Genomic DNA, 13,554 nt, shown 5'->3' with positions numbered 1-13,554 from the left:
GTTCAAAATTTACTTACCCTGTCCTATTAATATTGTAGATTTTATCCACTCCACTAAGGATAAGGACATGATAATACTTTAAGATGTTCTTTAGATTACTAAGCCAGCTGGTTGTCTGAGTAGTTTATTATTATAATCCCACAATTAATTTTCAAAGGATTATGAACTTTGTAGTTTTGAGGGAATGAGGAAAGAAACTGAAACAAAGGTAAAGGGATTTAAAAAATTTAGTGGTGTAGTCCGGGATTTACCTGCCTTGCATGATAGCAATGTAGATTTTACCTGCTTTATTAAAGACAATAAAGTAATACTACTTTAGAATGTTGTTTTGATTAATAAACACTCTTGATTGTGCGTAGCTTGCATTACTTCCAATGGTGATAACAATTTATGTAATGGGTCTCAACTTAGACATATGCAAAATAAATAATAAATGAAGTCTTGGAATATTTTATCTTTTATTATTATTATTATTAACAACTGTTTCCGACATACCTATCATAAATTTTTTTTAAGATAACATAGGCTGGAACTCATAACTTGAAAGTTGAAGAGCAATTTGTCTATCACTTAGCCATAAGTTAAAACCTATACTAACTTACCCCACTGGTACAGAAACAATCTAAAACTAGTGGTCTTATCTCTACTAGAGATAAGTAGGGGGTGTACACGAACCTAGCTAGCTTGGTTAGCTCATTTGGCTCGACTCAAAAAAGCTCGATTAGACTCGGTTTGAAGCTAAGTTCGAGTCGAGTCGAGCTGGTTTTTTGAGCTCAAAAATGAGTTCAAGTAGGCCCCAGCTCAACTAGGCTCGGATCGAATCCAGCTCGAATCGAACTTGGATCGAACCAGTTCGGTGACTTAGTTACTTTGCCATTGATGTTGCTCACCAAGTGTTTGATAAAATAACTCAACGAAGTGTGGCTTGTGGCAAGGAAAGTATGTATGTGAAATAAATACCTTTTTTTTTTGAGTTTTTCTTAGTTTTTATGTTGCTTAGGAAGTGTTTGATAAAATACTTGTAAAATCCTTACTTCTCTTTCCCTATAGAGGGATTTGGAAGGTGCAGTCCAAGTGTTTGTAGAAATGTCTCAATGGCGAACTTATCTCAAACTCAAATCAAGCTGCTAACTGAATCGAGCCGAGATGGCCAATCAAGCTCAAGGACTGAGCCAAACCGAGTTCGAGCTGAGGTCAGCCAGTGGCTGAGAGCTCGACTGGGTTCAACGCGATATACACCCCTAGAGATAAGGGAGTCTCGTGAGCACCTGGCTGGAGTCGGAGACAATATGGTCCCTTGTTCTTTTCCACACACGTGGCATGCTTCTAGAAATATTTGAACCATCGATACGGTGAACCACAACATGAATGATCTACTGGTCAAAACTCACAAGACCTGAACTTCTTCATCAATATTTTGACCTGGAAATGGACGGCTAATGATAAGTCGAGAAAGAAAGTGAGCAACGTTTCTAGTTCAATGTGAGAAGAGTGGACAAATGATGTGACCTGAACTGGGAAATTATCAAATATTGCGGGCTTGGCCTAGCCACTGGGTGGCAGCAAAATCCACGGATCTAATTATCCTAAACATCCACGTCGATGGTTGAGATGTTGAGATGGAAGGGATAAGTGTTAGTTATATATACTAATTAAAGTGTTTGTTAATCACATAGGTTCAGGCATATATAAGTTCCCATATGTTTTAGCTCTATTAGGCCCACAATGAGATATTTGTGACGTCCAATCCATCCATCATATGAGCTAGACCACGTAGGCCCATATTCCAAAAAATCAGACTAACCCAAAACTCAGATGGCCACACTACAGGGAACAATGGGATCAATGGCGAGGAGGAATGCACACCATAGAAACTTTGAGATTGTGTGTGGGGTCCAATTGCTGCTTATATTCCATCCAATCCATTCATCAAAGTGGACCCACTGGGATGTACTACCAACCAAAAACCAGCTATTCCATAACTCAGGTGGACCATAGAAGGTGAAGTTAGATGTTCCATTGTTCACCTAGAGTGCAAATGCATACTAGGAGCAATTTCCTTCTCCTAAATGGCTAAATCACAACTGCAGAGGCTACGTACGCCGCCCACATCTATGTACACATGATGACGTTTGCGATAGTGTTGGTTGGTAGGGATGTTGATTGGGCACCGACGCTACTTAGACTCACGTCACGGCAACATAAACAGGAAGCGGATTGGTTGGTGTACCACAAACCAGCTATCTAACTGTTGTAGGTGCGTGTCGTGCGAAGACGAGCACTGACGCTCCTCGAGCTCCGAGTTGTACCAACGGTTCAAAAGAGATAATGTTACATGGGCCCCATAGTGATGTATTTATTATATCTACACCGTTTATCTATTTTCAGAGCTTATTTTAGAGTATTATCCAAAAATGAATCATATCCAAAGATCATATGGACCACACCACAAATAGTAGCGGAGATAATGATTTTCACCCTTAAAATATTCGTAGGGCCCACCATACCATTTATTTTCCATCCAATCTGTTCATTAGGTCACAAACACCTGAATAAAGAGGAAAAACAAATTTCATATTTATCCAAAACTTATGTGACTCAAAAAGGGTTTCAAAGGTAGACGTTTCATCTCCCCTGCTTTTTCCAGTGTGTTCCACTTGATAATTACATCTGTATTATTTTTCGTCTCAAGCCTTAAGACTAGCTCACCAAATGGATGGATGGTTTGAATATAACACAAACTTCATGATCAGATCCACATAACTTACTTATGCCAATGAAGCAGCTATATAGCTGGTGTGAGGTACACCAGCCAATCCGCTTCCAAACAACATGTATTTGAATAAGTGACTGGTGGCGGTTAAAGATGAGACCTGGTCCAGTAAGTACCATACCAAGGGAGCAGATTATGCGGTATGTAACACATCATCAGTGGTATGCCACACACCACCGAACGTGCCCTACCATGCTGCATGTGTTATGTCCACGCCATTGCAAGATTGTTTTATGGCATTAACCAAAAAATGAGGTAAATCTAAAACTTAAGCCGGCAACACCGGTCAATGACAACCACCGTTGAAACCTTCTAAGTCTCATCGTGATATTTATTAGCCATTAGCCTGTTCATAAAGTGGAAGGGATTTACTGCTTTGCTCTTCAGTTGGAAACTTCTTGGGGCTGTAGAAGTTTGGCATTAAGCATGTATTTGTATTTTTCCTTTGTCATAGCACTAGTGACTTTATAAATAGGTTGGATGGCAAATAAATATCATAGTGGACCTTAGGAAGGTTTCAGTGGATGATTGTCTTTGTTACTCTTGTAATGTAGTCCACTTGAGCTTTGGATTTGCCTCATTTTTGGATTCATGCCCTAAAACAATCTCGTAAATAGATAAATGGCATGGATATGACATATATATTATGGTGGGCCACAAAACTTAGTGACATCAATACACTTCCAAGTACCATACAATCCATTTCCCTCCACTAAACAACTTACAAACATGCTTTGTGTGGCTTCGGCTCTTACAACTAACTGCCATCTAATCAAATTAATCCTGCCATGTTATGTTATACTAACTTTAGTAGGTAAGAGATGTTCCCAATCCATATCCCGTTGGCACATGAGTGAAAGATCCATCTATCTATCATTAGCATCCTATGTTGGTAGGGGGAGAACTTATATCTAAGGTTTTGAAAAATATCCTTCACTGTAACTGTTACTGACCAAATCCTCAGTTGAGCCAGGACTCATCCCAATCTATCTGAGTCAGGTATATTTTCAATGCTGAAACCGGACTGAGTCAGACAAGTTGGCAATCCGTGAGCCAGACGGTCTCTCTTTGAACATAAGTAGGGCTGTCAATGAGCTGGGCTGGCTCGTTGGGCTTTTGGACCTATCCTTGGGATGGAACACTAAGCTCTATAGCCAGGCCTGGGCCTAAATTTTAAGCCTGTTTACTAATACGCATGTCTCAGGCTTTGTTTAAGAACTCCTCCAAACACAACCTGACCCTTGGAATGTCTTTTCTTAGTCCGATTTCTTTCGATCCTTACGTCTTTGAGGATTTCCTTGACTTGTGCCACATAGGATTTTTAGGGTGGTCTTGGTTCAAACCAGTCCAACAGGCCGGTCCGGTCTAGGTTTTAAAACACTGGCTGCAGCGTAGCTAATAAATGGGCTCGTAATTGAAATCCAGTTGGGTCTTAATAAAAACTCTTGAAGAACTTGGTTCAGCTAATTTAGAAGAATCAGGTCCGAGCTATTCCATGATCATAAATTTCAGTTTAAACTCAATCCATCGCAATCTGGATCTTACTGCCTGTTTTAGTCATTAATTGCATCTTCTCTACCATGATCAATACCAGCTGTCTATTTTTCTTCCCATTGATTGGATGGTTCATTTGATCAAAGTGATTTTCAAGAGAGATCAACAATTAAAGGTGGGCCTCTCACTGGGGATGGTTCAAATCAGTGATTGGACCTTCTTTATTTGAATGGTGGAAAATCCAATTAAGAACTTATTTATTATAATGAGTATGGACCATATGGTGAAATCATTTGTTCAGAGTTGTTTTAGGAGGAAATCGACGATCAAAGATAGGCCCAAATCATTTACAATTCGGATCAATTATTGCTCGTAAACAATTTGTAATCATTATTCACTTTCTTTACTTTATATATATATATATATATATATATTCATCCCATTATAAAATCTCGATTGGGACTTGATAACACCCTACCTATTGCCAGCCCCAATTGATCAAGGGTTGGTCTTTGAGCTCAAATCCAATCATGTGAATCATTGGGTTGGTTCAAAGACCTGGCGGGTTGACCTGCTTGCACACCCGGTGTCCTCCTAGCAAGAGGCAGGCTCAGAGCACATTTTGATTTTACGCGGGCCGGTATCGGGCCCAGACCCGGCCCATTACTAGAACTGACCAGATGGGACGTGGATTGCGTCCTACCCCCTCCCGGATTATAATCCGTCCCGGCAGGGATCTGTGGGGCCCACAGTTTTGTAAGTGTTTTATCCACGCTGTTCAACGCTTTTCTCATATTATTTTATGGAGTGATCATAAAATTGAGGTAGGTCCACAGCTCCAGTGGACCACACCAAAGGAAGCTGTACTAATAATGACACCCACCGTTGAAACCTTTCTAAGGGCCAACGTAATGTTTTTTTACCATCCAACCTATTCATGAGGTCATGTAAACGTGGATGAAGTGAAAACAAAAATATCAGATTGATCCGAAACTTCCCCAGCTCCCAAGAAGTTTTAATGGTAGAAGTTCAACTCCCACTTTGTGGTCCACTTAAGAATTTTACATGCTATTTTTTTTTTATGATATCGTAAAATTATCTGATAAAATCTTTGAACGGCGTAGATAAAACAATTACATCACAGTGGGCCCCATATAGCTCTGACCGGACGGATTACTGTACGGGCGGGGTAGGACGCAATCCTCGTCCGACCAGATTCGATCGTACCAACTACCACCCTTCGGATGTTTATGTCCTCGTCTCTCAAGCAACCTTTTCCTTTTTCCTTCTTTTATTTTTTTTAATTTTCCAATTTCTAAGAGAAAAGAAAAGAAAAGAAAAGGAAAAAGCCCCTTCAATTGATTGAGGGGGCCAAGCGATTCTGGGAAGGAAACAGAGCAGAATAAGGCAAAAAATGCAGATGCGTAGGTCAGTAGACAAAAAAAATCTGGAAATCTAGGGTTTGAGGGTTTCTCGATTCCACTGATTCTTTTCTTCGATTGGCAGGATTTCTCGATCGTTTCTTCCTGGAATCGATGTCTGGAGAGGAAGATCTCTCTTCTGACGGTCCATTTTGGGGGATTAGATGCTTCTCGGCGCATCTGTCGCTGCTTGGATCCGTCAGGTTCTTGCATTTATGGGGTAAGTACTCGATTTCATTTCAAGTCAGAAATCTTCTTCAGTTATCGTTCTTCGATGAGTTTTTCTAGGGTTTCTATGTGTTGTTATTTTCAGAAATGTACGAATTAAGATTGAAATCTTGTTTTATAAAAGAATATTGCGCGAGAAAGTGGAAATTCTGTGTTTTGTTGATGTCAGAGGATCGCGTGCTATGTCGAATACTCATATATGAGAACCGTGCGCTCATCTTTTTTTTCCCCGCACGCTTGAAGGTACTATGGTTAGATGATCGTGGCTGCATTGAAGGATTTTCTCCTGATGAATGCTGATTGCTGTTTGGACTGTTTTTTTTTTTTATTGTTAATGTTCCTCCAATCAGTGGGTGGGATCATGTAACCTGTGTGAATTTGGACTTATCTCCAATCCTAGGGTGGGTCCCAGCAGATGAAGGGGCTTGATGGCTAGATCCCCTTATCGAGATGGAATGCTTGATAATACAGGCAATGGCACGGGATGATGCCTTTCTTTTACTGGTTTTGCTCCTTCCTGAGTTTAGGACAATTTATATTTCCAGCTCTACAGGGCTAGTTTTGGCAAAGGCTCATAACGAGCTTTGTCTGAGTGCTTATCATAATCTCCCCTTGTGGATTGGAACTGACAATTTTATGCGGTGGAAATATCAAGTCATTCGATTATTCCTTGAATGGACTTTGTTTTTGCTTCTTGAATGTATATCCGAGTTTCAGTTTCTGGTCTGGTGGGTTTGCAGTGTTCTTCGAGTTCTTTGGCAGGGTTTCGCAGCCTTTATTTCTGCACTGTGAAATGCATGTCATTGGAGAAATGCAAGAAGATATGGAGTTCCATTGTCAGCATAAGATAAAATCAAATGATTTTTGGAGCATGGAAACAATGAGTTTATTCTACAATGTTGTAGGCTGTGTAGAACTTAAAGAAGACTTAGAAAAGCTGTAGAAGTTTGTAATCCTTGCATGAATGTTTTGTGAAATTAGGTTCTTGTCTTAAGTGCTTCTTTATGAGTTATTTGCTGTTAAATGATGGCCTTCTTTATTTAAGCGATGGCAAAACGAGAACTATGCCAAAAACTGATTACTCTGTCTTTACATTTTCCTCATTATGCTATGAGTCTCTCATGTATGAAATGTTTGGTTGTGCATGTTTATTTGTGGATGTTCATTTTATTTTTTTTTGGAGGGAGGGAGGGATTTCTCGGTTTCCTCGTCATGGAAAATTGAGTGCTGAATAAAAATAAACATTTATGGCAGTCTCTTTATGGCAGTGGCACATATAACACCTATTGATACCAATGAGCATCTTCATGGGCTAAGCCCACACAGTGGACGGCTTTATTCTTGCTTGGGATGGGCAGGAGACCAACAAAAACAGTATCTCTATAGCCTGTCTATTTTGGTGGTTATGCGGTCTTTGTGGAAACAATGGAATAAGAGCACTTTCAATAAATCTCCTTTTTAAATGGCAATGATATTATTAAAAAACCAAAGAAAGACAACAATAGCAAGGCAGCCAAAGTGTAGTGACCCTCTCCTCACTGAACAAACTTTTTTTTGAAGGATCTCACTGAACAAACATGCCATCGCAAAGCAAAAAACAAAAAAGAAGAAACAGCCCTTGGGAATCCTGGAAACATCAACACCAATCACAATAAGAATGGCCTTAAAAAAAACATACCCAATTTTTAATCCCCATAAAAATCCTCCAAATAAAACCTAGGAAATTTGTCTCGGCATCACCCAACTATTTAGATGTTCATTGAGGTGTTCTTTCTTGCTCTTGGATCCAATGAGCTGTGATTTCTTAGGGCCCATAGCAAATTTGTATCATGGGTGGTTGGGCTTAATATTTGCAAGAGGGATATCCCCCAGGTGCTTGACTTAATGGATTTTGTAGATTTAGGAGAGGAGATATGGGAGATGAGGAATGTGTGGGGAGAAGAGAGGAGGATTTGATAATACTCATAGTTTACAGAGGATAAGCACGAATTAACCCTAATGTAATCTAAAAGATATACAACCCAGCCTCTAAGTCATAGTGCTCTTAGAGAGTAAAGAGTAGAATGCTCAACATAGTAATGGAAATGGTACTTCACAGGTGCACATGAAACTGCATACACTAACAGGCTGTAATCTTTTATTGCGGGTCAAGGTTGCAGGTTGGTATCTCACCATCTTGCTTTTGCTCCCTGGTTGGCTGCACTCCTTTGTGTTTGGCATTAATAATATTTTCATTACTGTTAAAAAAAAAAGAAAAGGGGAATTTGTTATTTATCAATGCAAAAGTTGCAATAATGCACTTTGGTCGATCTTCAGGATTTGTTGTTGTAAGGCTGCTAGTAATCATTTATGTGGTTAAACCTGAATTGCAACAGAACAGAAGTTGTCTTGGATGCCGTGCAAAGTCCACTCCAATTATAGCTGTGGATGAGCCGTCCAAGGGACTGAAAATTCAAGGCCAGACTGTGAAAAAGCAGAGTGTTTCAGAGGACCTGTGGAGTACTAGCACCTATGAGATGGAAAATTGTGGAGTTCAGTCCCAGAGAAGCATCTCATCAATTGGTGCATCAACCCAAACCCTTGATCACCATAGTGGAGCAGGCAGCTCTAGTAATCCCCCAGAATTTGTAAATCATGGCAAGTTGCAGTAGTTGTTTTTGTTGGTGATTTTCTTAATGCTATCTCTTCTCTTGTTTCTTTTCCATGGATCCTAAGATTACATTAACATTTTGAATTGGTGGATTATTTAGGTCTTCTTCTTTGGAATCAAACTCGGCAGCAGTGGATAGGAAATAGAAGGTCAGAGAACCGGACACAGCAGGTTCAAGAACCCAGATTAAGGTACGGGGATCTCTCACATTAATTGGAAGTTGAAACACCTCAGCTTAAACCCAAACCTAACTGTATCAAAATTGCATGATCTTGAACTTGTTTCAAAGCTAACTCAATATACCTTTAAATGGGACCAACTTTGTGAATTGTGGCATTTGATACATGAAAAATGCCACACAATAAATGATGAAAATACTATGGGAAATTTTTCGAATAAGTGATAGGCTAATGGTAACTCAAACAAAACCCTACAGATTTGTAGAACATCTGATTGATCCAGTGGGACCCACAATCAAATCTAATCATTGATTTTATCTAAATTTGTCATCAAATCATGGATCTGATCTAGATCCTCGATCAAGACAACCTGGTCCATTGATGTGGTCCAGATCTGCCATCTGAATAGCTAGATAGTCGTATTATTCAAGCTATGACAGTTGGATATTCAAATTGAACCCCTGAGATGCGCCTGATTTGTGATCCGGTGGTCTGATCTTCAGTTGGCCGGATAGCAGGACCCATCTGATTGATGTATGGCAGATGCAGAAATCCAAGATTCCCAATGCTTGCATCAAGCCAAACTTTTGAACCTTGAAGTCCATGGCTGATAGGTCTCCAGCATGTGCTGGTTGAATTCATGTGTTGTTGTGAATCGTCTTTGATGTCTTTGGACCATTCCACTCTTTATTTTTTCAATCAACGGTAAAGATTCTGGAATCAAGTTGGTGTTTGCCTTTCAATCTTTGAGTTGAAATTGGATGCTTTCATGAGAAACTTGGCTCAGATTATCAAGCAAAGTGAACTTGCTTCTGTTCTGAGTCGATCAGTTGGTTTCTTGGGCACCGTGATTTTTTTTAAAAGAGTGATGGAAAATTTTATTGAAGGCCTGCAAATAAAGTAGGAAAATAATACAAAAAGAGGGACCCAACGGTCACCAAGAAGACCAACAACAACTAACGATTACAGCTTGGAGCTTCCAATTGGAAACCGACACTTTAACCACATCCATAACTGCCTCAACTGACCGGGAAGAATTCTGTAACCGCTGACTAATCCTTTCTCCCCAAATCACCTACCATAAAGCCGGCAACGTGAATAGACAACTTGGATGATCTCTCTTCCCTCTAGATCCATGGTGCCAAGCCCACAAGAGGTTGCGGATTAAACCCAACATGACCCAATACTCTCCAAAATCTGCTATGAAGAAGTCCCACACCTTGGAAGTAAACAGGCAAAGGATGAACAAATGATCGATGGATTCAGCATCTCAATTACACATACAACACGTGTTCAAGATAACCAAGGATCTCTTTTGGGGATTGTCTATAGACAAAACCCTCTTTCTACCCGCCAACCAAGTGAAAGCTGCTACTTTGGACAGCACACCATAGAACAAAAAATGGAAAGCATGCTCCCCTTGGACCACGAAATCTTCATGCCTGATCACTCTGTAGAAAGACTTGATGGAGAATCAACTGGAGCTATGCACCCTCCACACCTCAGAGTCGGCCCCTCCTGCTAGAAAACAAACTGCATGGGGTTCAAACAAGCAACAAATTCATCCACCTCGCCATCCGATAAAGCTCTCCTACAAAGAGGGGCCCAAGAAATGGACAGCCCACATATAGAAAAGCAATCTGCCACTTTGAGACATTCAAAAGGATCAAGACTAGCCAAATTAGGGAACTCAACATGCAGTGGGGAGTCACCACACCACGTATCTTCCCAGAATCTGACTCCCGAACCGCCTTCCACGGAAAAGGAGATGACTCGCTAAAAATCCACTCAAATTGCTGAGATAGATTTCTAAATGTGGGAGGCCCAATACAAACAGGATCTCCTAGTTTCTCACCGACCCTCTTGAAGACCATACTTCCTAGCAACAATCTCACGGCAAAAACTCCCTTCCTCCATCTCAAACTGCCAAAGCCAATTTGCCAAGGAGAGCAACATCTATGTCACCCAAGTCCCCCAGTCCCGCCCCACCTTGAGACGGAGGTTTAAAAACCTCCTCCTATTTCAGCAAATAGAACTTGTTCCCTTCATCAGAGCCCTTCCAAAGAAAGTCCCTTCTCAATCTGTCCAATCTTTTACAAACTGCTTGAGGGCACTTAAATAAAGTCATGAAGTATAACAACACATTGGAGAAAGCTGACTTAATGAGAGTGAGGCGGCTGCCTAGCGAGTGGTAGTGGCTCTTTCACCTGGATAATTTTCTTTTGATTCTCTCTACCACCTTATCCCAAAGGTGCTTGGCCAGCTTACCTATACATAAAGGAAGCCCCAAATATGTGGAGGGAAAGGTGCCATCTTTGCATGCCAAGATTTATGCTAAATGCGAGACTTCTTTAGATAGATGGATTCCCAACATTTCGCTCTTCCCCAAGTTAATCTTCAACCCATCTTGGCCTGCGTATAGAGGCTTGAATTTTAGTCTGCATGGGTTGACCAAGTTCCAGTTACTGTGTGCAATCTCTTGTTATTATTGTTATTGTTTTATTTATTTATTTTTGAAACATCGAGTTTTTCATTGACTCTCAACTGAACTATATATATATATATATATATGAGGTGATTGAACATATTGGTTTTGATCCTCTTTGAATAAAAAAGTAGATTTTCTTTCATCCAAATCCTTTCTTACCATGTCAAACCTTTCCGGGTCCAGTTGGAATGCAACTTATGAAGGCTTACTTGGTACCAACAAGCTGTTCCCACAGCCGATCCCTCTCTCTGTAAGGCTGTCTTCTGATTCAGAATTTTTAGCTATAACTGATATCACTGCTTTCTTCCAACCATATTTGACGCTGAATTGGATTTTACTGCAGGAAATGGTAGATTTCCTTGTTGACATCTGGGAGCAGGAGGGGTTGTATGATTAGCCAAAAAAGCTGTTGTTGAATGTTTGAAGATTTTACTATTGTTACTTTCACTTTCGACAGGCACCTCTTGTTAGTCAATTGTTGCTTCATCAGCCCAAGCAAAGCCAATCAAAGTGATCAAATGAGCTTCTATATCATTTGTCGCATTCAACGCACTCTTGTGATATTCTCTTCACATGCCTTGAACGTGTCCCCACTGCATTCCTATCTGATTACATAAGGAGAATTGGTAGCTTTGTAGTGTTCCTAATTGTTCTCGTGATCCACTTAATGATAGTCTCATTGTTGGATTATATAATAGTGTTGAATGTGTTTATCGTAGTGTTGCTTGTAGATTGGAAACCAGAAGGCGATCAACCCATATGAATATGGCAGCAATTTGGAGTTGTAAGGAAACTTTCAGAAAAAAAAAAATGGTGGATTACATATTGATTTAGGCCATGTTTGGGATCAAGGAAACAAGCTAGGCCTGTTTGGGATCAAGAAAATTAAAATGTAAATTTGGTAATCCATGAACTTATCAAATTCATCATGGATTTGGATTTGGCAAATTCAAAGTCCACTGTTCGGGAATCACGCTAAACATCTCTACAGATTTGGGAAGTGTATATTGCAATGTTAGAGCATATATTGCAACGGATTTTTTATTATTTATTTGTATGTTTGCTTTTTAAAGTTCCTTCATTTCAAGGATTTTCGTAGTCTCCAGGGCTTGTTTGGGAGCTTTTATGTAGATTGTATTAGAATCCAAATCACAATTACACATGATTATGAATCCTCAATTATATTTAGTAGCTTGTAACTGGAATTCGCTAGAATTAAAAAATATGAATGCATTGAAATTCTATAGGAATTTGAATTTGATTATTAAATCAATTTTAATATCCTAAATTACTATACATATATGACATTTAATAGAATGATTGTAATAAGCCCATTGATATATGTACTTTGGCATGATTATAATAAGCCCATTGATATATGTACTTTGGCATGATTATAATAAGCCCATTAATGTCCATTGGCAAAAATAAAAAATAAAAAAAATCCAAGCCTTGGGTGGGCCACAAGCATAAGGATCACAAATGAGCCTTGGAACATTTTTTAGCCCTTAATATATGTGGCCGCCAATGTTTGGATTGTTTGGATCATTCTATCAATGTGATTTTAGTGATGTAGGTGATAATTAGATTTATATCATCACTGTCCCACATTTACAGGAGATTAGTAGCCTAGCTGTACCTTTATTACACCTGACTCTCATGCCTTTAAAAATGAGCCAAATAAAAATGTTAGATTTTAAAACACATCAAAACTTTGTATTTCAATTACTTTTAAATTTATATCGTAATACATTTAGAATCCAAAAGTTAGTTTCGTAGTGAGGATTAGGAGGTATTTGAAATATACAGTTTTGCTTTGTTTTGAAATCTCTTCCTTTTGTTAGTTTAGTAATGAGGATTAGGACGTATTTGAGAGGATCAAATGTCTTTTTCGCTCTGCTTTAAGGTAGACGACCCACACGTGTAATAAAAGTGTTATTAGACTACTAATTTATTGTACACTTTGCATATTAATAATACTCAAAATAATTAAATTATTGGTTACATCACTAAAATTACATTAATAGAATTATCCAAATCGGGCCATGTAAATTGAAGGTTAAAAAACGTTAATGAGTCACTCATTGGTGATCATATGCTTGTGGCCTACCTAAGGCTTGGAATTTTGTCATTTCAGACAAAAGTATTTATGAGCTCAAAATTTTGTCATTTTCAAAAAAAGTATATATATTTCAACAAGCTTATTACAATCATTATGTCAATATCACAAAACAATCATGTCAAATATCATATATGTACACTAATTTGAGATATTAAAGTTGATTTGGTATTCAAATTCAAATGTCTGTAATTATAGGTAA

General features: G+C 39.1%; 1 protein-coding gene across 3 annotated transcripts; it reads left to right on the top strand.

The window, feature by feature from the left end:
• Positions 1-5,545: 5,545 nt before the first annotated feature.
• LOC131223148 (uncharacterized) lies at positions 5,546-11,963 on the top strand. 3 transcript variants are annotated; one of them, XM_058218459.1, is made up of 6 exons: positions 5,546-5,695; positions 5,774-5,908; positions 8,297-8,553; positions 8,667-8,757; positions 11,417-11,483; positions 11,577-11,963. In XM_058218459.1, exons 2-6 carry the CDS (start codon positions 5,853-5,855, stop codon positions 11,628-11,630), a joined length of 525 nt encoding a protein of 174 aa, XP_058074442.1. In that variant the 5' UTR covers positions 5,546-5,695; positions 5,774-5,852; the 3' UTR covers positions 11,631-11,963. The 3 variants fall into 3 exon arrangements, with proteins under 3 accessions (XP_058074442.1, XP_058074441.1, XP_058074440.1); XM_058218458.1 differs by having other exon boundaries at positions 8,233-8,526; XM_058218457.1 differs by having other exon boundaries at positions 8,233-8,553.
• The last annotated feature ends 1,591 nt before the right edge of the window (positions 11,964-13,554 follow it).

The sequence above is a fragment of the Magnolia sinica genome, chromosome 13 (genome assembly GCF_029962835.1).
Source record: "Magnolia sinica isolate HGM2019 chromosome 13, MsV1, whole genome shotgun sequence".
In the NCBI taxonomy this organism is placed as follows: Eukaryota; Viridiplantae; Streptophyta; class Magnoliopsida; order Magnoliales; family Magnoliaceae; genus Magnolia; species Magnolia sinica.
The sequence above is the reverse complement of the archived record's forward strand: the minus strand, read 5'-3'. Positions and strand labels throughout refer to the sequence as shown.

Coding starts and splice junctions, on each gene's coding strand:
- LOC131223148 (XM_058218457.1), top strand. CDS start 5,803: ATGTCTGGAGAGGAAGATCTCTCTTCTGACGGTCCATTTTGGGGGATT. Junction 8,554..8,666: donor CCCAGAATTTGTAAATCATG/GCAAGTTGCAGT, acceptor TGGATTATTTAG/GTCTTCTTCTTTGGAATCAA. Junction 11,484..11,576: donor CACAGCCGATCCCTCTCTCT/GTAAGGCTGTCT, acceptor ATTTTACTGCAG/GAAATGGTAGATTTCCTTGT.